The sequence below is a fragment of the Perna viridis genome, chromosome 12, assembly GCF_037379345.1.
Source record: "Perna viridis isolate PV_CMFRI_1.1 ecotype Kerala chromosome 12, ASM3737934v1, whole genome shotgun sequence".
Classification (NCBI taxonomy): domain Eukaryota; kingdom Metazoa; phylum Mollusca; class Bivalvia; order Mytilida; family Mytilidae; genus Perna; species Perna viridis.
In genome coordinates, this window is record NC_142456.1 from 24992405 (window position 1) to 25020370 (window position 27966).

At 32.9% G+C, this 27966-nt stretch overlaps 1 protein-coding gene, 1 long non-coding RNA gene and 1 pseudogene across 3 annotated transcripts; 2 read left to right on the forward strand and 1 right to left on the reverse strand.

Annotated features, from left to right (window-relative positions):
- Positions 1 to 433: 433 nt before the first annotated feature.
- On the reverse strand, positions 434 to 13806 carry LOC148601792 (sialin-like). 2 transcript variants are annotated; one of them, XR_015917346.1, is made up of 12 exons: positions 13726 to 13806; positions 10871 to 11076; positions 10250 to 10483; positions 8918 to 9005; positions 8143 to 8238; positions 7138 to 7268; positions 6686 to 6835; positions 5708 to 5840; positions 3162 to 3312; positions 1661 to 1751; positions 1001 to 1312; positions 434 to 954 (listed from the first exon to the last, which is right to left on the reverse strand). XR_015917346.1 is itself a non-coding variant. In XM_088556562.1 (11 exons), exons 1-11 carry the CDS (start codon positions 13760 to 13762, stop codon positions 1148 to 1150), a joined length of 1482 nt encoding a protein of 493 aa, XP_088412688.1. In that variant the 5' UTR covers positions 13763 to 13806; the 3' UTR covers positions 434 to 1147. The 2 variants fall into 2 exon arrangements, 1 of the variants encoding a protein (XP_088412688.1); XM_088556562.1 differs by having other exon boundaries at positions 434 to 1312.
- Positions 13807 to 13819: 13 nt separating this feature from the next.
- Positions 13820 to 17488, forward strand: LOC148601793 (protein mab-21-like; annotated as a pseudogene).
- A 1247-nt stretch (positions 17489 to 18735) lies between these two features.
- LOC148601794 (uncharacterized) lies at positions 18736 to 25430 on the forward strand. Its single transcript, XR_015917347.1, has 3 exons — positions 18736 to 18789; positions 23290 to 23358; positions 24204 to 25430. It is a non-coding gene; the product is annotated as an uncharacterized LOC148601794 (long non-coding RNA).
- Positions 25431 to 27966: the final 2536 nt, after the last annotated feature.

The window sequence follows — 27966 nt, forward strand, 5'->3', positions numbered from 1 at the left end:
GCCAAATTTGTCTATCGTTTTTAACTCGGCGGGTGTTTCTAGAAAAGCAGAGGATGCTTACCCTACCGGTGTACCTGGTCCATGCTCCCAGTTTTCAGTGGAGTCTGAGTTGCTCATTTACTTTTGTTACTTTGTATGTATGATTTAAGTTACTCTATGTTCTTTGTTGTGTATGTCTGTTTTCCATGTCTGGTCTTTGTCCCTGGATTTCATTCTTTTAAGTACTGCTATAATCTTGGTTCCCTTGATTACTATTTCTAGTTAGTAAACAGTTATTGTCATTATACTGCAATCCTTATCATTTTAAAATCAAGTTTTTGTTTAAAGCGATATGCACATGTTTGTTACATTTCTTCCCCACTTGTGGCCCCCTATAGTTGCTCAAAGATTAAAAAGTAGTTCATGCAAGGGAAGAAAAGTAGACTGAGCCAAAGTATTTTATACTGTTTATTAGTAACCGTATATCATCAATAAATATACTATCAATGTGTTTTGGTTGCTCATAAAGGACGATTGCATGTATATAAAAATACTCCCATGATGATTGGCAACGACAATATCAATAAAACATATACTAATTCATATGAAAACTAAACCTTAGTTTTGCATTTACTTTAAAGTTCGTTGGTTGAAAGCTATTTTCCTGCTCTTACACGTTATTTGTCTAAATTTAAAGCCATTATCATTGTTTTTTTATAAACAGGTATTGCTTTATGTACAAATTTTTTTTTGAACAATTTGTTTTAAAGCATTCAGTCTATACAATGACGACAACACTAGTGATTCAAATACCCACTATATCTGGTTATTTTCTAGATGAACAGTTTCAATGCACAGAAACACTGTATAGTGGGTATTTTTCGCAGGTTGCTAATTTGGGTGTATTTTAGCGGTTTGCCTAAAAAAAAAACAAAATGAATTCAGCAAAATATTACTCTGGGTTAAACTGCTGAACTTTTCGAAAATACCTTTTTCTCATAATTATTTATTTATTTGCTACAATTGGTAATGCATACTAAGCTAACCTACCCATTAAAACATGAACACTGTTATTGTTCAAACATTCTTCTACATTCATAAGTACTACATATTTATGAAAAATTAAAAAGTAAAGCGTTATGAGACAGAGAAAAAGAGAACAATGATATTAAAATTTTGTGTCAGTTTCTTTTGGCTTTTCAACAATAATTTCTTCACGATCTTTGGCCCATTCTTGAACATCACCACTAGAGAAACATCCAAATACCACTGTACCCACTATACAGAACGCACCACATACGTAGAATACATTCCTCCACTCTTCTTGTGTATCCTGAAAAAAATCAAAATCTGACAAATTCATGGAACTGTAAAACTAGACATGTTAATCCTAGACCATTTTGCACAAATCATGGAGGTGGGATATTTAATAGTTAGTGTACACTTGGGAGTCCGTCCATCAGCAGATGTTGAATGCAGACTAAGTGTTGAAAATCACTAAAATGTTATGTAAAAACCAAATTTGATCGTCTTTATCATCCATATTAACAAAAGTAGCCGGTAAATAAAAGAGTTGGTTTTTTTCTACGAATACATTTATAGATTAATCTGGTATGTTTTGCAAATTGTAGTATACATGTAACAAAAATTATTATTATTTTCATTCCAGTCTGATACTTACGTTTGGGGTCAACTCTCCTGCCACAATAGGCGCCGTCATTCCAGGTATTGTGGCAAATGTGTTAGTTATTCCAAAGAGTACCCCTGCATATCTGAAACCAAATATTTTTTTTAGCAATGTAGTGGTCTACGGTTATTAAATGATGAAACTTTGTTTAAGGTATCTTTTATGTTACTAACATAACTATTTTCATAAGGAATGATAACAAATATTCCAAAATAATCTTTGTAATTTAAAATTAATGTATAAATAAAGACACACAAACACTGACTGAAGTAGGATCAATGATAAAGAAAATGATAGCGACCTATAATATTAAAAAATCAAATAAATAGACGCTAAACGATTGGACCAGGTGCATCGGATGAGTATTTCAGAGCATATGGAGGACCACATAGAGTAAATCCCAGGACAAACTAGGAAAACACAATCAATGCTTACTAAATTTATCAACACTCTCCCATTCGATAACATGCACCTTTTGTCTTGCAAATCGATTTGGATCAAAATACAAACTAAGAGTTGCAAAAATGGAAATGGTGATTAAGATTGTATGACGAAAACTTCACAAAATTCCATTCATTGATGAAGAAAGGGTTTTTGAATTGAGAAAGGTGTTCCAATGTCATGTTTTGCTGACGTAAAACCTCTAAATTTATTTGGATCAAAATCCTGAATAGTAGGTGCACGATGGAACATGTCACAACAAACTGTGAAATGTTTTAGTTAAAGTCTATTTATTGATTTAGGGGTAGTAACAGAAAAGAGATGGATACCCATCGTGTTAATGTGAAACTTCCAAATTAATTTTGACCAAAATCAAAATAAAGATTCTGTAAGAACAATCAAAATCCAATTCAATTCAACAATATATAGGAGCAGTAATGGATAAGAGATAACTACCACCCTGAAAAAAAAAACAAAAGAGGGATGTATGGAAGAAAAGAAGGACGTAAATGCCTTTCACAATATATATCCCCACTTGTATAAGAATAAAGGAGGGAACATTCCTTTCATAGTATAGTATACACTACCCCATTGACGGGGTTTGAAGTGAAACCGTTGACTTGAGCTTTTAACGTAACATTTTGCATGTTGTACATGTAATTTAGCACTATCTTGACTATGACAAAAAGTTTTTCGTTGGGTACCAATTTTCATAGTTTTTGTGTTTTGATGACACTTGTCATCTAATGAATTCAGATTCCAAACGATTGTTCCCCGTGTTTTGATGACACTTGTCATCTAATGAATTCAGATTCCAAACGATTGTTCCCCTGTAATCAACGAATTCCAAATTCTATGAACTTACAAAACTAAACAAACCACGGAATTTAGTACCAATTAATATTTTAATATTTTCGCACATGTAGTCATTGCAAAACAGTAGTATTTCTGTTTGGACATTAAGGCGAAGTAGTGTTTCAAACGTGAATACAATAGATAAGTATTCTAAAACCCGAAATTTAAGTTTGTTTACAATAAAAAAAAATACACTTACTTCGGTCCAAAATCTACGTGATTTACAATGTACCCTGCTCTGCTTATTCCAGTAAAGAAGACGGCTATTGACAGAAAGGCTACAGCCATTGTTCTTTGGTCACATGACGCAAACCCGGTAGCAATGAGAAAAACGCCTGCTCCAAGGAATGCTACAACATATAAAATGGTCTGTTTCAAATCGCTCGATTCGGAAGAAAAGACTAAGCAGCAAGCAATGAAATAATTGCCTGAAATGTCCCACATTTTTGTCTAATATGATGAAAAGAATAAAAAGCTTTACACTGTTGTATACTTTATGCATGCTGGTCGTCTCGGGTTTTTGTTTTACTGCTTTGTTCATGTTTTTGGATTATGAGGTCTGTTATCATTCCCATCAGATATAATTTCAGTATTTTCGTATGGAGTTTTTATATCACAACTCATACGTTATGCCAGAGCTTGCCGTAACTACGCAGACTTTTTGTATCGCGTTAGACTTCTTGTAACTAAGCTTCTGGAACACAGTTATGTTACTACAAGATTAAGTCATCACTACAGAAGTTGTATGGTTGCCATCATGAACTCGTGGATCCATCGTCACCATTAAAATTGATTTGTTCAACGAGTCATAGACCTCTTTTGCCTGTCCTGGACTTGACTTTTTATGAGCAACTCAGCGGTTGTTTCTAGAAAAGCATTTGACGATTACCTTACCGGTGCACCTTGTCCTTGTTTTAGTGTAGTCCCATTTCCTCATTTATTTTTGTTATTTTGTATGTATCATTCTGGTTGTTTTATATTTTTTGATGTGTTTGTCTGTTTTCAATGTCTAGTCTTTTTCTCTGGATTGCATTCCTTTCATTTCTACTTGAATTTTGGTTCACTGGGTCCCTTGTATACTCTTTAAGAGGAATTTGTAAAAAAGTTTTGAATAATCTTGAAGGAGAAAAGAGCTTTGGTCTTTTATATTACGATAAAGTTGAATCTTGTGTCGTCATTGAAATGTATATAACTTTATTTTCTTTTTTTGTTTGTTTAGTTCCCTTGTTTGTTACTTTTCCTTTTTTTTTCTTTTTTTTTTGTTGTTTTTTTGTTTTTTATGTTTGTTTTTTTTTGTTTTGCTTTTTTTTTGTTTTTTTGTTTTTTTGTTTTTTTTTGTTTGTTTCGTTCTTTGTTTGTTTTTAATTTCTGTCAAATGTTATTTTGAACTAAAGCTGACCCTCAGAAATCGAATAAAAATAATAAAATTGATTAATCTTGAATGAATCTTATTTTTGACCATAAATAATTTACCGCCGACTAAACCAATCGTTCAAACTTACCATCGATCAATTGTCGTTTACAAATAACATTTTAGGTAAATCGATTATGCCTGATAATCAAAGAATTATTACGAGAGTTTGAGAATTTGATCGATGATTTTGAGACGTAAAAAGCGATTAATTTCTGTTTAAAAGTTTGGCTTGCGATTTGATAGTCCGAACAAGTTGAAAATCTTATTTATGGGTTTTGTTCATTGAAGTACAAATAAACCAACAGACCGTGAAAGATAATTTTTTAAATAAACCGCTAACCGATCCGATTCCAAACATGAACGTCTTATCAAACACATTTTGGAGATCGATCGACAAGTTTTTGATCAGTAGGGCTACTCAATAGATTATCATTTGATTTGTTAGCGATACATTTTCGATGATTTGGTAGAATGACTTGTACAGGTGTACCCAAACGAAATTGTCAACACATTTAATACGTCCATCTTTAGATCCTCTAAATACAATAATCGTCTTCCTAGACTTGATACCAGCAGACTTTCAGTTACAGAAAGATGTTTTTCTTTCAAAATCACCTTACTAATGCTTCAAGGTTATATTTCTTTTTTACACATCGGAGATCCTGTTTTATGTATTTATGTACGGATATCACTTAAATCATTCTCTTTTAATTTCTACTTTCTCTATAACCCTTTGTGTTTTATAATTTTTGCGTGTTTTAAATAGCAGTTTTTCTAAAAAATCAAACAGATGGTGATTCATGCATGTCAAAAACCCATGGAATTCAGATTTATTTCTTGTGCAGAAATAGTTACTGATCACATAACCAGTCTTAGTTTTTCATTTAGTCGTTGTGCTTTTGGGATAAAAATTATATAGACTGTATATGAAATTGGCTCTTTGCAAAAGTTGTCGTTCTTGAATTGGTTTGATTTGGTTGATTTGAGTGGGAGGTTAAAATGCAGTTTCCTCAAAAGTACAGATCTAAATACAGAAATGACTATTGTCACCTAAAATATAGCATATGTAGACCAAAAAATGCATCGTCTGATCCATGGTTTTTTTCTACACCATGAATCACCTTACCATAGAAAGTATCTGAATTTTATATGGACTGGTACTTAAAATCAATTACGATATTGTTATAATCAGTGAAATAATAATGATACCCCACATAAGTTTGTAGAAAGCACCCTCTTTTCGTTCTTTTATTATTGTTTCTTTATTAGTAAAATCATATTATTATTCCAATATAATTTCCTTTATAAAACAAATAAAACGTAATACTTACCTATAGTATTATTTAATCGTCTTGTATTTGTAGTGGATAAAATCTGTCTACCTCTAAGGAAGTCTGAAATATGTCCTATTAAAAACCCTGAGACTGCTTGGCAGATATATGGTAAAGCAGAAAGCAAACCATTCTAAAACAAATATAGATTCATCTTTAAGGAAATCAGTTCCACAGGATTTGGTCCACACCTTTATATAATTGAAAATTTTATTACCAACTAAAATGATGAACGAATCAGCTATGCCCGTTTCCCCAGGGATACGAGCGATCCTTCCCCTTTTCAAATATTTTTATTCATTTTTTTATTTTTACATTTAAACATTGGAAAATACTGAGAAAGAAATACAATAATTCAACAAATTATCAAGCTAATTCTTGTTTTTGTTTTGTGGGTTTTTTTCATTGCATTATTAACAGAAGAGAATATGTCGCATACTTTGACAAAGTTTTGTTTTATCAAATTGAAAATATTGTCGATTGAAAAGTAAATCCAAGTGAAGAAATAGAAACGAAACGAAATTTTCTAAACGAGTTTGGTTTATTGGCATTCCATAGGTCATAGCTTTGCACATTTTCGAATGTTGATTTTCAATAAAAGCATTTTTTTTTTAAATCCACAGATTCATTATGCGTTTATAATGAACATGTAGGTTTGGTTGCCTGTTAGACGTCGAGAGCGTGTTGCATTTCCCATTTGATCTCATGAAAGTTATGTTACCAATTGCAGATAATTAATAAATTCACGAACTCGAAGACAATAGAAGTAGCGTGGTAACTAATTGGTAAACGGAATGCATTATATGTCCGCATTTGTGCGTTGATCATAATATATTATTCATTATATTATATTTATTCAATTATTCATTAATGTGATAAAAGATATAGTAGGTATTGAGTAGATAAATGATTTCTACTCGACTGATCCGCTCAACTTTTTCTCTGGATCATTCACATATAATAATATACCCCACTTACACTTTTTATGTTAAACTTCAGAACAGCCTTCATAAAAGCCGGTAGACTAGTTATAAGCGTATAATTTATCCAGTTGTTACAGACATGAGCGATAATACATGATAAAACAGCTGGTGATTTGGTAATTTCTAACCAAGGGACCTTGGAAGTCTGGAAAAATACGTGTAAAAAATATCATATATTGAACATATAGTCCGCTCATATAGACATTCTAGTCTAAGCTCAGCTCAAGCGACCCAGGCAAACATTTTCAATATTGATTTCTTTTTGTTCTATATCAAATCACTATAATTATGTTTCTACGCTCTACGTAACGTTACTTTGTGGTTTTTTTCGTAACTACAACAGCTTTATGTTTAAATGCCGAGTCAAAAGGGGGCACCATTTACATGTCATATTTATTCAACTCAAATAAGGTCAGTATCTATTCTAAGTAATTATGTTTTCGATACCCTTTTGGTGTTGTCATATTCTATACTATTGTTAATGTGTTTTTTCTCAGCATCACTTATCCACGGATGAGCAGAGGGTGTGTCGCGGACCAACACAAACCACAATATCACCCATATACCCGTAAGTGCTCCTACAAATTAAAACAAATTCATTTTTTATTTTTTTCTTAAAGTAGAAATATCAGACAAAAACATATATATTACCAATATTTCAAACATAGACTGTCAAAGAATAAAGACTCACAATCATCAACAAGACGAATGATTACAGAATAAAAAGATGTGTAACACCTAATGAACTAAATAAATGATGAATAAAAATAGGTGCACCAAAAGGGTAAACCTTTACATACTTTTAACCGATTTTCACATAATATATACTTATGGAAAAAGAACGTGTGTACACTTTTCCAGTCTTAAGACTGAAAGTTTTTCTTTCAATATTTTTAATTCAGTTTCCCATTTCCTAAACATTCCAATTCAAATTTTCATGATTGAGAATCGGGGCAAAATTTTCTTTGCAAAAAAATAAAGAAAGAGGGTGTGAATAAATTCATAAATATAATCTGATATTGCAAAAACAGCGTTCATTTTTTAAATTTCGGATTGTGGTTATCATTTCCGACGAAAACATTTCATCATCATTCTGTGGAGAGTTTACATAATGACTTTTGCGATTAAATTGCCTTTTTTCATTTTAGGCAATATAAGTGGTTTTCACTAAATCTCAGAAATTGGAGTTTATACATTTTTTATCTACGCTATTCCCTTGTCGTTGTGTAAACAAGGGAATATCTACAATATTAAAAATTATTCGCGCCTTTGAAATTTTATTGCAATTGAATTTAAACGGGAGTGCACAGCAAATCTTTTTTCCCATTAGTATATATAGAAGTAATGTTACAAAGAATATAAAAATTAATTTGTCTATCCACCGGTGGTGTTCCCTTTTGTTTGGTTTATTTTATCTTCTGATAAATACAACCTTTCAGATTATATGCTAACCTGTGATATAAAATATAGAAGCCCATCCGTTATCAAAGCCGTACTCACAGAGGTACCCGGATGATGCAAATGTTCCTACATTACCGAACATCGTGCCTATAATAATGAAATATGCATCAGATGTAAAAATAATAGGTTCACCTATTAAAAGAAGTAGCTTTCACAAAATATCGGTTTAGAATGCTGGCTGGTCTACTTAATAAGACGGATTTCAAAGGATTGAAAAATCATTTAAGATATTTCATGCTAGAAAAATATAAAGGGAAAATAAAGATGGGTCAGCGTACTTGTCTTTGAGCATTTGCAATTGTGGCGGGAAAAAGATTTCTCTGGATATTCCATAGGTTTTATCTTGCACATTTATTAACACCACTGACGAAATAACAAGGAATTTATGAAAAAAAAACTTCCTAATAACTTGGTGTGTTCAATGAAATTATGAAAAAGAAAAGTAGGCGTCTCTGGGCAAAAATATCAATGCTATGCAATGGATAAACCCAGACATAGATGAATCCAAACATCTGACAAATATGGCTAAACATGACAAGCGACCATCTTCAATTTTAGTTAAAGTATTAGTTAACTAATATGTTAACTTCTGGTATAAACACTGTATTATATTCGCATTAGACGTAAATAGAAGATAACTAGTGCATGCAAATTATGGAAGCGTGGGAAGAATTACCTTACTATTAAATTGTAAAAGATAAAACGAATGTTTATTAAACATTATTCATGCCTAGGTGATAGATGGTAAATTGATAATAGCATGTACCTAAGTATGCGAGTGTGACCAGCTTGCTTCTTTCCAATGGTGGAGCCCATCTGCCCCACATGGACTGCATAGACGGAAAAGCAACAGCCTGGATATCAAGATAAAATATGCAAGATTAAATAATAGGGATTTTCTTTATCGGTATTGTAAATATTAGTTTATTTTACTATCGGAAAACTACAAACATTCCCACAATATTGTAACCGGGTCTTTTGACATTCGTTGGTAGAACTAATCATTTATATAAGGTCTGAAAAATTCCCAACGATGTTAGAACTGTCAAATTTGCGATGCAAATGTTTGGTCGTTCCCTCCGCGGGACTCGAACTCGTACCGCTGTGACATCTACGGCAACACCACCTGCACAAAGTCCAGTGCCCTAGACCACTCGGCCAGCTAGCCAAATTTTTCAGACCTTTCTATATGTTTACATTATCTTCCTTGTATCAATTTGATCCGATGGAGCAGTGTAGCAAATAGAGTCGTCACATTCTGAGACGTTGATATATATATATATATATATATATATATATATATATATATATATATATATATATATATATATATAAGGTCTGAAAAATTCCCAACGATGTTAGAACTGTCAAATTTGCGATGCAAATTTTTGGTCGTTCCCTCCGCGGAATTCGAACTCGTACCGCTGTGACATCTATAGCAACACCGCCTGCACAAAGTCCAGCGCCCTAGACCACTCGTTGGGAATTTTTCAGACCTTTCTATACGTTTATGTATCTTCCCTGTATCAATTTGATCCGATGGAGCAGTGTAGCAAATAGAGTCGTCACATTCTGAGACGTTGTATAATATTGATTTGTTGTGACATGCATCATTAATTTGATCCTCTATCCTACATATTAACATCTAAATGAACTGTCCCGTACCACCTTACATCGTGTACTAAGTTACAGCCCTAGGTTAATCCTACGAGGAGGAATGACCCGGGCAGCGAAAGCTATATAAATATATAGCCTAGCTGGCCGAGTGGTTTAGGGCGCTGGACTTTGTTCAGGCGGTGTTGCCATAGATGTCACAGCAGTACGAGTTCGAGTCCCGCGGAGGGAACGACTAAACATTTGCATCGCAAATTTGACAGTTCTAACATCGTTGGGAATTTTTCAGACCTTTCTATACGCTTATGTATCTTCCCTGTATCAATTTGATCCGATGGAGCAGTGTAGCAAATAGAGTCGTCACATTCTGAGACGTTGTGTATATATATATATATATTTACAAAATGACTGGTGATTCTCTCATAATTATATTTCCCCGTAGAAAAATACTTACAATTCATAAATATGATATCAAACAACTAACCGTCGCTAAACCGAGTATGACGCGCACCACATACACAAGTATCACGTTGGTTCTTGCAAACAGTGGTGTTAAGAGTGTACATATACAAGCCAATGCCATGGCAAACCCAAACACACGTCTACCACCAAATCTGTCGGATAAGTATCCACCCGGTATTTGGGTTACTATATAACCATAGAAGAAAGATGCCAGGAGTGTTGACTGGGTTTGTTTGTCCCATTCGAACTCTGCATGCTGAGAATTAAACAAAACTGAATAAATCTAAATATTTTTCCTATATGCAGAAAAGAAATTAAAAGAAATAAAAATAATAAGAATAAAAAAAGTTATTACAGACATACGTGATTACGGTCATTACTGTTATTAACTGTCATTACATGTAGGACACACACAACAACATGTTAAAATATCAAGGGACACAAATGTGTCCTAACAGTGCAGTTAATCGTAGTTTTACCCTCAACGTAAACAACAATTTCGGGCCCTGCCATGACTATGTTCCCTGGTCGTTCCAATCTCTGTTAAATTGTTTTCACATACAATGAAAAATTAAAGAGTAATGGGTTTAAAAGTGCAGACTAAATTAAAAATCAGATAATCAAAACCTCAGTATCACCATACCTGATTGAATACTTCCTTTTCTGCAGCGGTTCCGGAACATGCACTAGATGTAGCATTGTCACTACTTATGGAAGATGTCGTATTGACCGACTTCACCATACAAACAATGGCTACGCTGATATTAACCCGGACAGCATAGACACAAAAGAAACCAAAGAACCCGATATATGCTAGAATCCATCGCTGTGAGCAACAACATGGTACGTCTATATTAATTTAAACGTGTATGAAATGTAAAACAAAAATGAAATAATTAGAAAACCAGTTTTATTGCAACAAAACAATTTACATTGTTACGTATATAAATGTGAACACATAACTATACAATGAATTACAAAACCAGCGTTTTATTGGATAGGGTAATTTATGAATGTCAACCTATTTGGCGTATTGATAATGTAAAGAAACTATGAAATAAAAGATTAAAATAATCATAATTATTTCAAGAGGATACCTTAGAAATTCGGGAAACAGTTTGTCATGATGGACCAGTTGATTTTATTCTGATACAATTTATTTACGTGTTTGGTTTAATTCAAATTGATTGGAAAGAGAAATCAAGGGAACCAAGGTTATAGCAGTAATCAAAGAGTAATCAAGGGAACCAAGGTTATAGCAGTAATCAAAAGAATGCAATGCAGGGACAAAGACCAGACATGGAAAACAGACATACACAACAAAGAACATAAAGTAACTAAAATCATACATACAAAGTAACAAAAGCAAATGAGCAACTCGGACTCCACTAAAAAACTTGGGAGCATGGACCAGGTGCACCGCTAGGGTAAGCGTCCTGTTTTTTCTAGAAACACCGCCGAGTTGCTCATAAAAAGTCAAGTCCGGGGTAGACAAAAGAGTAAATGAAGACTATGACCCGTTGAATAAATCAGTTTTCATGTTGCAGATAGATACATCATAACGATCCACGAATTAATGATGACGACCATAAAACTTCTGTAGTGATGACTTCAATCTTGTAGCAACATAACCCTGTACCAGAAGCCTATTTGTTAGAGTTCTATCGCGATACAAAAAGTCTGCGTAGTTTCGGCAAGCTCTGGCATAACGAATGAGTTGTGATATGAACACTCCATACGCAGGTGCCGAAGGGATGTTGCCATAGATGAAAGGAAAGTTGACAATTCTGAATGAAAAGTCATCACGTTTGTCGTAAAGTTTGGTCAATAGTTTTCCTTTACCATCGATTTCTAAGTGTAGGTCAAGATATGAGGCTGACTTCACTGTGTCTGTAATATCCTTTATCACAAGGTCTTTGAGGAAGATGCGATGTATCAATCCCTGAAATTAGGACTTTCTAAAGATAATACGTCATATATATAGCGGAAACTGAGATTAAATGATCTAGCTAAACGATATTCTTTCTTTCGGATCAGATCAGCTATAGTCAGCCTCATAAGAGTGAAGGAAAAGGTCAGCAAGTAACGGAGCACAATTTGTTCCCATTGGAATGCCGACCGTTTGTTGAAAAACACGTCCACCAAACTGGACAAATATGTTGTCGATTAAAAATTCCAGCATTTTGTGAACATCTTCCTCTTTATATTTGGAAGATGATTTGAAATTATTTCTTACAAAGTATGAGGAATCTCTATCAAGAACTATACATTTTATCTAGGTGTAATATTTTTTTTTTGGAAAAACAACGATGTATAATATTTTTAAGTCGGGATTTTAACTGTGTATGGGGAATAGAAGTATACAGTGTTGAAAAATCATAGGTTTTAATGCTATTATATTCAGATAAGTCTTGAAATGATTGTCTCCAAAAGATCTTTCGAATTTTTTAGGATCCACTTTGAATTAATACCACTACGGGTGTAACAAGTATTGTGGTAGGACTGTAGACCCTCTTTGGCAGTTGTGAGTATAGAAGTTAAAAGTTTTGAAAGAGGTTTTGTGGTACATTTTGCAGATCCAGCTATGAAACGTTGTTTGTATGGATTCTTGTGGAGTTTAGGAATCCAGTACATAGACGGTAAATCACAATCATCGTCCTTGGTAGAGAGACCAAAAGAGGATAGCACAGATATATGATTTTCCACAATCTCTTCTTTGGAGAGTGTGGTAGCAGTATAGGTCTTATCACTGCTATTATTTTCTACGTCTACCTCTGATAATAAACATTGGATGTAAAACGTTTTGCAGAAAAAACAATGTTGTTGTGGGCTTTGTCTGCTGGTACGACAACATATTTGTCATGTATAGTAGACAATGTTTTCGCGTCATCGGGGTCTTTGAAAACCAATGTAGATTTGGCACTACAGTTCTTCTTGTATGAAAGAGAGAATTGTCAGTTATACATAGTCTTCAAGTTGTTAACAAATTTGACTCAAAATAAAGTTTTGTAACGCACAATACTCAAGATGACGAGAGAGCACACCATAATGTTGGGATTACAAAAACTAGGGACATATTTTTATTGTATAAAGGGAGGAAAATTAATTATGAGTGCATCATGTTGTTTCTATTTCATTTTAGTTGAATTATGTATTTATTAATATTTATTTCAATTGTTATTTAAAAATAAATCTATGCTTTGCTCTTAATGATGAAGTTTAAAGTTCATCTATAATGCACAATACTCAAGATGACGAGAGAGCACACCATAATGTTGGGATTACAAAAACTAGGGACATATTTTTATTCAATAAAGGGAGGAAAGTTAATTATGAGTGCATCATGTTGTTTCTATTTCATTTTAGTTGAATTATGTATTAATTGATATTTATTTCAACTGTAATTTTAAAAAAATCTATGCTTTGCTCTTAATGGCGAAGTTTAAAGTTTTCCAAATCGGCTATAATTAATGCATGTTTAAGCTTTAGTTGTTTTACCTTTTTCGATATCCCCGTCCTCTGCATCTTTCCCCATGATTTCTTATATATGTAAATGACCGTTACGTAGATAAAAAGGGGGTGCATACTTATGATGGCGGGAAACAGAAGAATGATTACTGTTGACACGTGTATCATGATAACAAGGTAAGTATTATGGATATATTAGAAATATTTGTACATAGGAAGACTAGGATTACATTGTTACATAAGACAAGGATAGAGCATGAAAATGCCACCTTGTATAGTTATAAATCGTAGGATGTCGCCTGTCGTAATACCATAAACTTTACATATCAACTACAAATTTACAATTCGCATTGTTAAAAATAAAGAATAATAAAATATAGAAAACGGGGAAATATTTGGCCGTAGATACGTATTGATATTTTAGCTTTTTGATATAAAGATGTACGAAAATTTGTTTTAAGAATGATGTCCCCTTCTATAGGTTATACTATATAATTAGTAACTCTAACTGAATGGAAAGCTGTGTTTGTTATGCACTTGAAATCTTCAAATAAATTTGCCTAAAACGTTCATTTAACAGAAAGTAAATAAAAAAGGCTATGTCATGAAATACAAAAATATATGACAAACATATTAACACGGTTTCTTTTTTAAAGTTATAAATTTCCCTTTCAAATGAAGTAATGCTTCTAGAAAAGGTATACCTTGTCAGTATTCTTGGAGGGAAATGGTCATGTGATATACTTGTTTCACTGACATTTCAAATCTTAGATTATCGATTAATCAAACTTTCGGCTCAACAATCTCTCATAATTCCTTTAGTCACTCAGAGTCAACAATCTCATGAAGGATATGGTTTTTTGCCTGTACAGTTTTCTTTAGAGGATTTCTGTTTAAAAAATCCATCAAAACTATGTTTAATTGCAATGGTGTTAGATATTTATTTGAAACTGTCTTAATGTTTGCAGAAAATTATCTTTGATTTTGCATATCCATATTCTCTTCACCAGTATTGATACAATATTCTGACAACTCAGTTTCTTCAGTTTCTTCAATACTTACAAGAAATAAAGGTGTGTCTATTTTACTTATGCATCTCGGGTGTCACTCAGTAAACTAAATATGGACCATTGTGCAGTCTTGATGAAAATCTAGTGCACATATTATAGACACTAACAACTCAACATAGTAGTTTGCTTAATTTATTATGTACCCGTAATTCTGAAATAGAAAATGAACTACTAAAACTCAATGAAATGATTTATAACAGCTATAAATTGAAATTTTATATATATAATACTGGAATCATTCCTATATTCATGACAAAATAAGTTTACGTTTTACGACAACAAAATCATTGATAAAAAATACTATGGAGACATCATATTTTTTATGATTAGACGTGACTATTTAGAAACAAAACTTTCTTCATGTGTAAAAGGACAGATATTGTTTTAATTAATTATCACAATTCATACTTTACGTATGAAGGAAAGCTGGTACAGTAGTTTTGTATTTAGAATGTTAAAAAAAAAGGGAAATCCTACAACCTATCTTTGTTTTCATTTGAAATCATTAAAATGTCCCCGTCTATTCTAATACTAGATTTAAAACAACGAATAATTTAATAAACGTATAGTATTAACACGATTTTTGTTATGATAGTAATAGAAATATGAGCGTAATCTTTCAGGCAAGTTGACAATTGTAGAACGTCCTATGTGTAGACAGTGTCGATTTCTACTTCAGTTATATGGCGGATGTTCCGTTGTGTGAGCACATAAGCTGCGCGGACATCAGTTCTACGATTGACTGCTGTATTGTATTGTTTTTTTAATTGATAAGTATGATTTAAAATCGCATAATGTCTTAGAAGCCAGACACATTGAAAGTTTTTATTTTCGTTTTATTTTACAACTGTTTCCATATTTACGACTTAACAACAATTTGCACATTTGCACGTTCATACATCTCCCTAAGTTTGTTAGAAACTTTGTATGTACTTTTCCTACTCAAATAACTCTGATTTAAAATGGAATTGTTACATTGTCTCCTTCTAAATTTATTATTGCAGAATTTGTATATGCTGAAGTAGGAAAAATGGACGGCAACGAGTTATCGATATACCTTTCTGATCTCCTGTGTCATGTGATAGGCTCGAAAGATGTAATCAAAAGAAGACAAAATCTATATGCCGCATCAGAGTTGTTCCTGGAGACCAAAAGATTACGACCGGAAGCACTGCTGAGGGGCTTTATATATGGAACAGCAATTATGATCGTATGTATATATGGGAAGTGGTCAGGGTTTTTGAACAATTAGAAGAAATTAATGTTGACATCTATCCTACTAACACGCTATCTGTGTTATGGAGAATGAAAACACAAAACTGGGTTTCACACGTTTGAAACTTGGAAATAATAATCCTTTGAATTAAGAACGTATACTCAATTTACTTGATTTCGTACAACGTTTTGGTGAAGATTGGTATATTTCAAGTCACAGTATTCATACTTTTGTCATAGGAAGACTTATGAACGATCAAATAATTCACGGTCCGTGTGTTTCGGCGAAAAATGGATCATATAAATTTTTACGTTGTTTTCGGTGTAATAAATGGATCACAGCAGCAGAACCTTGGATATGTAGAATTAGGAGGCAATGGCCGCCACCTGGTTTTATCAAAAACATCACTGACTTTTGAATAGTAGTTGTACCTGTTAGATGTAAAAACTCAAAGTATGAAGATTTGGAATGGAGAATTTCGTTTTCGATGGCAGAAAAACAACTCATACAAACCTTTACCCATACCCAAATGCTTTGTTATGCTGCTTTCAAAATAATATTAACAGACATTGTAAAACCAAAACACGGTGATCTTCTGTGTTCATACTTTCTAAAAACAATATTATTTTGGCTAGCCGAGGAGACAGACCAATCAAAATGGATACCCAAATATTTTGTCATGTGTTTAAAGCAATGCTTTCGGCGTCTTACGTATTGTGTTGAATGTAATAATTGTTTACATCTTTTATCCCCGAAATCAATTTCTTTGAAGACAGGTTCACTGATTCTGAACGAAAACTCTTACAGCTCCATACACTGAAAGACATGTGTAACTCGAATACACTTGGTATTTTTGAAGCTAGGACAATTCAACTTTATAACAAATTAAGCAGATTAAGTGGATCTGTAATTTCATTTGTTACACCAACTTTATTTACGATATCCACAACGTTATTTTCCGAATAAACTATAAACTAATTTTCCTCTTAAGTGACTTATATCGCAAACCAGCGGCAAAAATATTGACACTGCTTCTGTCAAAATACTATCAAAATTTGGATGATAGTCACCATATGGAAATTTCCTATGCTAACAAAATATTTTACAGAAAGTTTAAGGATATCATGCGTAATCTGAATATCGGGCTATCTTCAGACGCCCGTAGTGGCTGGATTAAATTAGCTTCATTATTTTATAGGTGTAAGCAATACACAACATGTTGAACTATCGTTGTGAACTGCCTAGCCCAGTGCACATCGAATAAAGTTCAAATAGACGGCTTTGGATACTTACCAGAGACAAAAAGAGAATTGTTTATCAAAAAATAGTTTACGAAGTCCGTGAGACATTTTGCAATTTTTATTTTTCACTCAGAGAGTCGATTACCACCTGAACTTATGCCGTTGTTGGACTTCCAGCATTCCCTGAAAATACCTCCCGTTGTGTACCTACATGTCTTAGATTCCTTATGTGCCTACCATCTCGGCAATTACATTGACATGGTGGAGTCTATCCGGTTTCTCGAACTTGTGATAATGGAGAGATTTTTCATGATTGAGTATGAGGTATTGGTACAAGTTCCTTACCAGTGTTGAATATCGTGAAACAGCTATTTAATTCATGTCCATGAAGTGTTGGTACATGTGTGTAATGACTTGGTGGTTGCATGTACATTGCATTGAAATATTATTTTGTATTTGTTTTCCAGCATTTACATGATATCAATTCCATAATTGTGACAACTTTCCTGTTTCCATTGTAATATATATTTACATTTTTCTTATAATTTGTATTCCAGATTTTTAGTAGTTTCGGTACAGATGCAGACTTAAGGTGGTGCATGATACGATTACTTAGGTGCAACATTATGTCAATGGATTAAAAAATTATTCAGAGATATCTATTTCTGTGGTAAATACTGGTCACATGAGTTTTTTTGTTAAGTAGAAAGGGGTAGACAAGAAGATCCGTTATCCCCTTAATAAATTAACCTTGTATTAGAACTTTTAGTGCAATCCTTAAAAAAATGATCAAGAAGTAAATGGTGTTGTAGTTGATAGCACTTAGTATTTGCTAAGTCAATATGCAGATGACTCTACATTAATTTAGGATGGTAGCCCTAGATCATTAAAAATGGCATTACACATAATTATTCTATTGCTTTTTTATTTATGCTGGTCTGAGAGTTGAAAAAAATCTGAAGCATTATGGGTTGGCTCGGAAGTGTTCAAAACAACATTCCTGTAAATTCCTTGGTTTGGCATACATCTTGTAAATTGAAGATGCTTGAAATTTCCTTTGATATTATTGCAGATGACAAAACTTGTCACAATTGAGAAAAGTACAAAATGTTTTGAATTGTTGATGTAGAAAGGACCTCTCATATGTTGGAAGGACAACTGTCATCAAGTTTTTAGCCCTCCTAAAAACAGTCCAAGTTTTCACTGTAGTACCGAATCCACCATTGAAGATAACAAAGGCCATTCAAGAGACTTTTTTTACTTCCTTCGTGAAGGAAAACCAGAAAAAAATCAAAGGAAATAGTATTACTAATGATTACGAAAATGGCTGATTAAAATTCAAAAATGATAACTGCTTTCTCAAATCCTTGAAGATGTCCTGGTTACAGAAAATTCGTAACTACCCATTTATTCCCTACTTGCGGAGCTCGGGGTACAGCCATATTTTATCCTGTTTTTGCAGAGTTACCTCCCGTAAGAGCAGGTATAATTTCGAAGTCTCTCTAATCCATGTTCGGATTCGGGTGCAGAAAAAAGAGGGAACTAGAATGAAAATGGAATTTTGTTGGTAGGTTACATAAGGATGATTTTCATTTGTATCCCGGGTAAAGAAAATTTATGGCAGGGTCAGTAGAACGAGAAATTCCCTTTTTACTTTAGAGATTTTCTAAAGTATCGTCGATATCGGATGGGAAACCTTACGTGTTCCGAATAGATACCTGCTCCAAAGGGAGATAAATGTTGACAAAATGTTGGTCCGCAAGTCGGGAATTCACCCACCTTGGAAAGGATTATCATTAATCGATATCGAAAAGTATGGGGGTGACAAAATTGTTTACTTTAATACCGAGGGTCCTGGGCACCTTGCGTTGAGATTTAATCGTTTTTGGGGGGAAGGTTTTTAAAAACCTCAAAGAAATTATCAGCAGTCCCTGGAACTTGGTGAAGGTGAATGTCAACTAATCTTGAGTCAGCCTTCACATTTAATTCAGGCATCAAGGAGAATGGTACTTTATGTTTTAGACAACAACAAAGTCAAAAAAGATATACATTTATGAACTATTTGATGTTAGTTGATAGACATGTTTTCGGGACAATACCGAGGTATAACAAATTTTGTTGAATATTATTATGGTTTCATCTCTGCAATCACAGAACACTGGAAAAATCAGAGCAGGGAAAAGCAAAAATCGAAGAAATAAAGATTAATGTTGCAATTTGAAAAGTCCAAAGAAACTTAGTAAATTTTTATTTATCAATACTGTATTTTAAAAAAAAATCATCAAAATTCAACAAAATTGGGATATATTATTTGGACAGAAGGTAGTAGATTGGAACCATAGTTTTTCTTCGATTTTTTTTTTTTTTTTTTTTTTTTTTACAATAATCGTTAAGCTTTCAGTTCAAATAAGTACACAGGGTTTTAGCAACAAACTCTTTCTGGTACAAGTTTTGGTGTTAAAGAATCGCAAATGTGTACTTTCTGTTAGGAAACTTAAGAGAATATATTCTTAAGAACTTGAGATAAAGGATACTACAGACAGTGTGAAGTCAGCCTCATATCTTAACCTACACTTAGAGACCGATGGTAAATGAACACTATTGACCAAACCATGGGACAAACGCTATGACTTTTCATTCCGTATTGCCAACTTTCCGTTACATCTATTGCAACACCCTTTCGTCACCTGCGTATGGAGTTTTCATATAACAACTCATTCGTTTTGCAAGAGCTTACCATAATTACGCAGACTTTTTGTATCGCGCTAGACTTCTTACAATTAGGCTTCTGGTACAGGGTTACATTGGTACAAGATTGAAGTCATCACTACTGAAGTTTTACTGTCGTTATCATGAACTCGTGGATCGTTACGGTCTATCCATCTGAATTATGAAAACTGATTTGTTCAACGTGTCATAGTCTTCATTTACTCTTTTGTCTACCCCGGACTTGACTTTTTATGAGCAACTCGGCAGGTGTTTCTAGAAAAGCAGAGGGCGCTTACCCTACCGGTGCACCTGATCCATGCTTCTAGTTTTTAGTGGAGTCCGAGTTGCTCATTTGCTTTTGTTACTTTGTGTGTATGATTTTAGTTACTTTATGTTCTTTGTTGTGTATGTCTGTTTTCCATGTCTGGTCTTTGTCCCTGGATTACATTCATTTGATTACCGCTATAACCTTGGTTCCCTTGATTACTCTTTAAAAAAGTTAAATAAATACAAAAACTAAAAATGACCAAACGCCTTTGACCAGAGTGCACAGATGATATTTGTCATGATAATGAACATTTTTAAAATAAACAGTAACCATCATTCTATATACGATAACCGATTAACAGACTAAAGGGGGGGGGGAAACCATTAAAAATGCAATTAACACATTTATTCAAAATTTGCATTAATCATAGATCTTTACATATTAAAGTGTACATTCATCATCAATCTGCTATTATTTTGTTAACAAGAAGCAAAAAATGGGAAAATTATTAAAATGACACTTTCCAAAAAGTGCCATCAGGTTTTTCTTAAATTTGCACCTAAAATTTATATTGAAATACTGAACATTTTATTAATTTACATTAATCACCAATCTGCTTTCTTGTTCTAAATAATAGACAAAAACTGATAAAAACCTGAAAAATGACACGTTCAAGGGCCATAACTCCAAGAAGTGTCAACAAATTTTTCTGAAATTTTTCACAAAAAATTGGCAAAAACCGCAACAAAAAGTGAAATAAGTAAATAAAGGCCAAAATTGGTAAATCGATTTTGATCTTGAAATTTTCCGGGAAAAAGATCTTTTTGAACCAAAGAGTCTAAGGTAGCTCAGATTTCTTTTATCTGTTATGGTTTTTGAGATATAAACAAAAAGATATGGTGACGCCACTATGTTCTACATTAGTAACATCGGCCATGCCTTTTGGCCAAAGGTCATAACGAACACAATTATGGGAGAAGGCATGCATGATTGTCACCAAGTTTTATCAAATTTTGTTCAGTGGTTTTAAGGGCAAAGATTTTTATTAAAAGAAAAGTTAACGACAGACGACAACGGACGCGAAGTAATGACAAAATCTCACATAGCCTTTTAGGCCAGGAGACTAAAGAACATGCATACTCACGTTTGTACCCAATTAACTATTGGACTTTTTTGATGCACGAGCTGTTACAACATGTACATGTCAATATCACAACACAAAGTATCGTTTCCAATCATTTCTTACAAAATTTAGTAGCTTGTTAATCAGCATATTTGAAAAATGCTTCTTAAAACTATATTTTGTCAAAAGTTGTCTTAATACAATAGGCTTTCAATGATTTGAATATTTTTAAAAGTTTTTGACCCATTTGGTCGACAAAAGGTTAAGATCGGAACTCTTGTCCGTCGTATTCGTTAACCGACCACGTCAATTTAACCCAGTCACAAAAAAATCCAATATATTACTGGGGTTGGAGTGTAAAAAAAACTTTTTTTAAGGTCAAAATAAATGTTCATCTCGGCAGGTTTTTGTCTCTTTTACATATACACAATACCTATCTTCGTTATATTGTTTATATATTCAAATGTATTTCCTTTTTCAAAACATCATATCGGTCAAATATTCTAGAATAACACAGTAAATTTTCTACTTTTCCCCATACATGTATTTTAGGTTTTTAATTGTTTTTAAGACATTGCACAATAAAAAAGTAACAAAAGACACATTGGTCAAACTTTTCATTACCTTTGTAGTTTTCCTTTTGGTTTATCATTCTGTTATGAAAAAAATGGTTCATATAAATTTTCGAAAAAAAAAAACAAACACAATTTTAATGACTGCAGATGATTAATAATTGACGAGATATCTGCTACAAACAGAAAAAAAAAAAACGATTAAGTAAGAAAATTCAAATCGTATCATTCAATACCAATTCTTGAACGTGGTTGTATTAGGAAGAATTCTTAAACTTGTTTCTTAAAATTCTTAAAATAACAGAATTCACCTTTGTCTAATTTGCATAGTAAAAAGCAAGGCTAGTTGTGGGATTAAAGGTAACTAAAGACGCTACCGAGTTTGCTATTTCTATTCAATGGACCTTAACCAACTGAAAATGAATGCAAAGGTAGATACATATTTTGGTTTTTTAGCAGTTAATCTCATTAATTATTTGATTGTGCTGTTTGCGTGCAATGACATTCTTCATCAATCCTCAATCAAATCACGACACTGTCACGTCCAATCTCCGAAACAGAGGTCCTTGTATCTCCTACGTTAAACAAACACAGGGACGAATGCGCTACAAACATCTGTTTCGGAGATTGTGTCACGTCATCGGTGTTATAAACAACTCTTTCTCCTACAACTGATAAATATTCAGAATATGAAAATTAGCATGTAAATTATAACCTTTGCAGACGTCAAATACTATGTTGTATTTTTCTTTCTTAAAAATGGCAAATTCCAATTGAATAGACATTGTAGTTACATGTATATATGTTATATGTCAAATTCCCATTTTTTTTGTTTTTGTTTTTTCTTAATTACAATGTTTGCTCGCAAAAGTAGCATATGACATACATGTACAGATACGATGTATAGAAAGTGTAATTTACTACTCAGAGTTCATTGTAGTACATGTGTTTGTCGTACACCTTCATAAGAAAGGTGTCCTACACACACGATATGCCGACATATTCAATCTAATTTGTTCGTTTATAGTTTTACATGTGTTTTATTACTTATACATGTATAGTCCACTAAATGTTTGGTCATTTTTTATGATTAGATGTATAACACATTAAGGTATATGGCACTTATTAATAATCAACAAGAATATCTCATTAGAGGTCCTGTTCATTTTAGACCTATGATAATTAAGTACAGGATTAATGATTAGAAGGCATAACAGCAGTGGCCTGAATCGGCATATCAACCTGATAAGAGCACTTAACGGCGAACAAAACACCTCCATCCAACACTTGTCACAATTTCTATATTTTGGAAATTTTTTTTCAAAGAGAGACATTATTTCAATATGAAGATAATAATGTCGGCCCTTGCCATGATGGTTTTGCTGTCTATTGTAGAGGGGCAGAGGAGATATATCACTTTTGGAGAAACTCTGGTTTTACTTTCATTTGTTGATAAAGACTGGGGTAAGTTCTGGTTGAAGTTTAGATTCGTATTTATGGAACATCACTTTAGTTTTTATAGAACGGCTATATATATAACTGTGATCTTAGCTAAAAAGTTATACTTCGTTTCTAGATAAAAATGTTCAATGTGAACAATTAAAAGTCATGTCTATAGCATGTGTCCTTGTTTCATATACGTGAACACACGATCAATCGGGTCATTCCATAATTTCCCAGGGAAAACAAATGGGACAGAATACATGTCAAAAGTTGTGGTATTCTATAACAGTTACATTGGTGCATTTACATATTGGCGAACACAATGAATTTCTGGGTGCGCTTATAAAAATCCCAGCCTCGTGCATGTTGTTTTTCATAGTTACCGTCAATCACCCAATCGAAAAGTTTCTGCCTAAAAGGCTCGAAAAGGTTAACTTGGTCACCATAATCGCTCTCTTAAAAAGTTCGCCTACTATATTAGAATAATATCGCAGATTATTCCGTAACCACGGAAAAATAAACACAGCTGAGTTTTTTTTTCACTGCAACAATCGTTTAATCTAGGTTAAACGCAGAGTTGACTACTGTACTATTTGATTCCTATCTGCACAATAAAAAAAAACAACACCGGAACTATTATGACCACTATCGAAGCGGAAGATTTGGATAGCCATTCAACCTGGTTTAAACCACCATTTCACTGGTCAGGAACATACTATTTTCACTAATTTTATTTTTCCGATTTATCCTTATTTTTTCCAGTTTGTACTATTTAAATATGTTAATGTACCCTTTTCCGATTTATGATTATGAGTTCAGTAATTTTGTGACAACCTTAAAGAAAATTCGCTCTTTCATTTTTGCAGCTTTAAAATCTACTGGTAGCAACGATATTCCTTGTACTATATGCATAGAAGAGGACAACAGTATGTGTATACAGATATACTGTCTGGGCCAAAGATAGCACGGCAAATGTGGGACAATACTACATGTATATGACACGATCTTTACACGGGACATATGGCTTTACAAAATAGTTCTACAACCTCTAATTTCGTATGCATTAAATTCAAAACATTTTCCACGAACATCGATATTTTAAAACATTTTAGCATGCAGATAGCGAGGAAAGATGAAGTGAAATGTAACTACGAAATTTGTGGTTTTAGAATTACAAAAGTTTGAGTATAGTGACTGTGATGTTCGATCAAGGAAAAACTTTCTGTGCATGTTAAACAGGTGCCATTAGTAGAAAATTGTGCAATCTGTTTTCAAATTATTTTTTATTATTAGATGTTTAAATGTGTACATAATAAAAAAAAAACAACAATCACACACCAAAGATTGTATAAATATTTTTTTGCTATTTTGCATAAAACCACCGTCCAATGGGACGTAATTCATTTCTTTTTGTGGTCAAAAATGAGAATCATGAATAATTCTATGGTCATAATCGTTTCCTTCTCGTATAGGGGAAGAAGTGGACTGATGTAATTTTATTGAGCAAGAGATCAAATTTTGCGTAAGCGCAGAATGCTTTATTTTTGTTTTATTTCAGTAGCACTTTAAGTAAAAATTTGTATGTGAAAATGTATAATTTTGAGTCATGATAAAAATTTTGAATACTTTTTTTTCTGTTCAGGGCTGAGTAAAGAAGAGAGAAAACGTCAGAAGTTTTGACAATAGTTCAGGTTGCCAAACAATGTCGAAAGCTTATGAAAAATTTATGACCGCACAAAATGACTTTTTTCTTTTTATATATGCATATGTTCCAATAACTCACACAATAAGTGCCACGTAAGAATGCTATAGCTATATTCGACTATTCTTTTCGGAAACCAGATTGAATTTCTTGAAGTAAAAAAAAAACTCAACTTTCTATCCAGTACTGCTGTGAAATGTTTGCCCATTCATGCAACATTAAGGTCATACATATGCCCTTTATTTTATTTTATTTTTTTATTTATTTATTTTTTATTTATTTATTATTATTAATATTTTTTGATCGGCAAAATATTACTTACTACCCAAGATTCAGGTACATTTCCAGAATTAAAAACTATATTTTATATTGAAGACTTAAACATATAGCAGCATAATATTTTAGTCGTCTTTTTATATATTCATTGGTAACAAAATCATCACCACAAACTTTTCCTTTTTAATAAAATTGATGCATTCCAATATTTCAGTCCAGTAATCTCAGAATTTGCGAGTTTATTCAAAATCAACACTTCATTGCCACAACTCTCTTGTAAATTCCCTTCACAACCTTAGGCATTGTTAAGGTCTTTGAAGTAATTAAAAAATAAAACCATTTGATAGATATATATATATATATAAAGAAGGGTCTGAAAAATTCCCAACGATGTTAGAACTGTCAAATTTGCGAAGCAAATTTTATTTTATTTTTTTTTTTTTGGGGGGGGGGACTTCTTTTTTTTTTTTTTTATAAAATTAATGACCTACCTTTGTTTTCTTTTTGAATATAAACAAAAATAAACGACAAAAATAGATCCTTCCTTTAGATTTTTTTGTTTCTTATGTCCCGTCCCCTGGCCTCTTAATTTATTTCTTAAAACATTCTATTCTGCCTTTTAATTTCAAATTTGATTCCTACTTTTTTCAGTTTCTAATATATTCCCTTGTGCCTCACTGACCGATCATACATGATTGCACCTACATGTACAAAGCCTTTTTGCTATAAGAATTCAAAGGTTTTTCTCTTTTCTTAACAGTCGCTCTTAAACACTAAACCCAAATTTATTATTACTTTACAATGATTGTTTTACATGTCCCAAGGTTTGCAAAGAACCAAAAACATGTTGCGTAGGATGGATAATGATAGCATTTATCATTTTACACGTAAATTCATATTCTCATGAGGTACGCTAGTCTAGTTCGAAAATCAAGCTTTTTGCTTTTTCTATGTCAATATCTTTTTCTATATTAAGCAGTCTGAGCATTGCCCATTTTCTGAATTTTCTTTGAAGTATTATAGTTCATTACATTTTCATTTATTTTTGTTATATGGTTTTACAATATTTGAAAAACTAAGTAGTAGTCCTTGTAAGAATCATGCAAATTCTGTAATATGTGATACACACCAAAAATGGCTACATATTTTTTATTTATGTTATTAAGTTGCTTTACAGGTCTATATGATGAAATGTATAATTATTCACTCTAATCTGTCTGCTCTTAGGAGATAATTCACATTGAAAATCTAACAGTTTCTATTGTATTTTAGCGTCATTTACAGAGTTATTTCCCTTAATTTGAAAGTTCTACTGTACATTCTATATAATTTATATCTCGTAAGAGCGCGGGTTATATGAAAAGCCACATGTTAATTCCTGCTAGGACCATCATGAAAAAATATGTTTCTAACAAATTAATTCATGAAAAACTATAGAAAAGTATTAAGTTTTCAATAGGACTTCATTTATGAAGTGTATGATTTTCATATGATTTTCTATAACATATGATTTCGTATAATTTTGTTTTCTCAACATACCACTGCAGTTTACAGAAAGTAAGTTAAGTATTACACAGGATGAAAAAAAATGAGCAAACATTGTGTCATGAACTAAGAGTCTAAACAATATGCACATTTTTTAGCTTCTGGCACAACATCTAATTAATTTGATCTTCGGCTGTGGTGTCAACCATATTTTATAGCTGCATGACGGTAATGTAAAGTGTTTTACGTAATGTAAAAAAAAACACATTAGCATGTATTTATAGTTACATTTGCCTTTCGGCCAGAGACACTTATGCTCTGATAAATGACAAAGAAATCTGTTCACGAGATTGTTAAATATGCAGTGCAAATACGTTTAAGTCAAAGTACATGTGCAGTAAATATATCATTTGACACCCCTATAAACCAGAATGAATAGAATCATTTCAAATATGTACTGACCTCCTCGGTGGTCTCAGAGTAGCATGCTTGCCCCGAGTACTGGAGGTCGTTGGTTCAATCCCCGGCTGAGTCACACCAAAGACTAAAATAGGCGGTCCAGTTGCGGATCCAAAAGGGTGTAGGGTGTTGGCACCTCCTATATTGAAAAGTTTTCATTTTGCATGTGTAAATTTGAGGAACCTCGGCAGGCACTCTTCTGTTCAAATTGTCTGGATCCGTCCCTGCAATCAGAGCTTCTTCGCCAAGCACGCGGTATTTAAAGAGAAAGGGTGACTACTGGTGGGCTCGCAGTCGGAATAATGTGTCTGAGTGTGATGGCGTGTTTCCCTGTGGTATGTTGCCTCTGTGAGCTAAAATCAGGCTAAGTGTGTCAACCTAATTCAAAGCAAGATATGTTTGATTAACAAATCGTTCTCGTCCTAAAATGCATGAAATATCTGCGATAAGAGGTTAAACCATTAGTAATCAAGCAATCTGTACATGTAGGTCTCAAATAGGCATCAATTTGCAACATTAGGTCTGAGATGATAGGACAGAAAGAGAAGTATTTAAACATTAATTTGTTGGTGTTAATTGGTATCATTGTACTTATACTCTTTTATTGAAATTCACCATTCTGATTACAAAAACATCATCTTTTGAAATATGGGTCTGTTAAAAAACCAGACAGGGGGTGATTCATCATATCTCAAGATAATCAATGA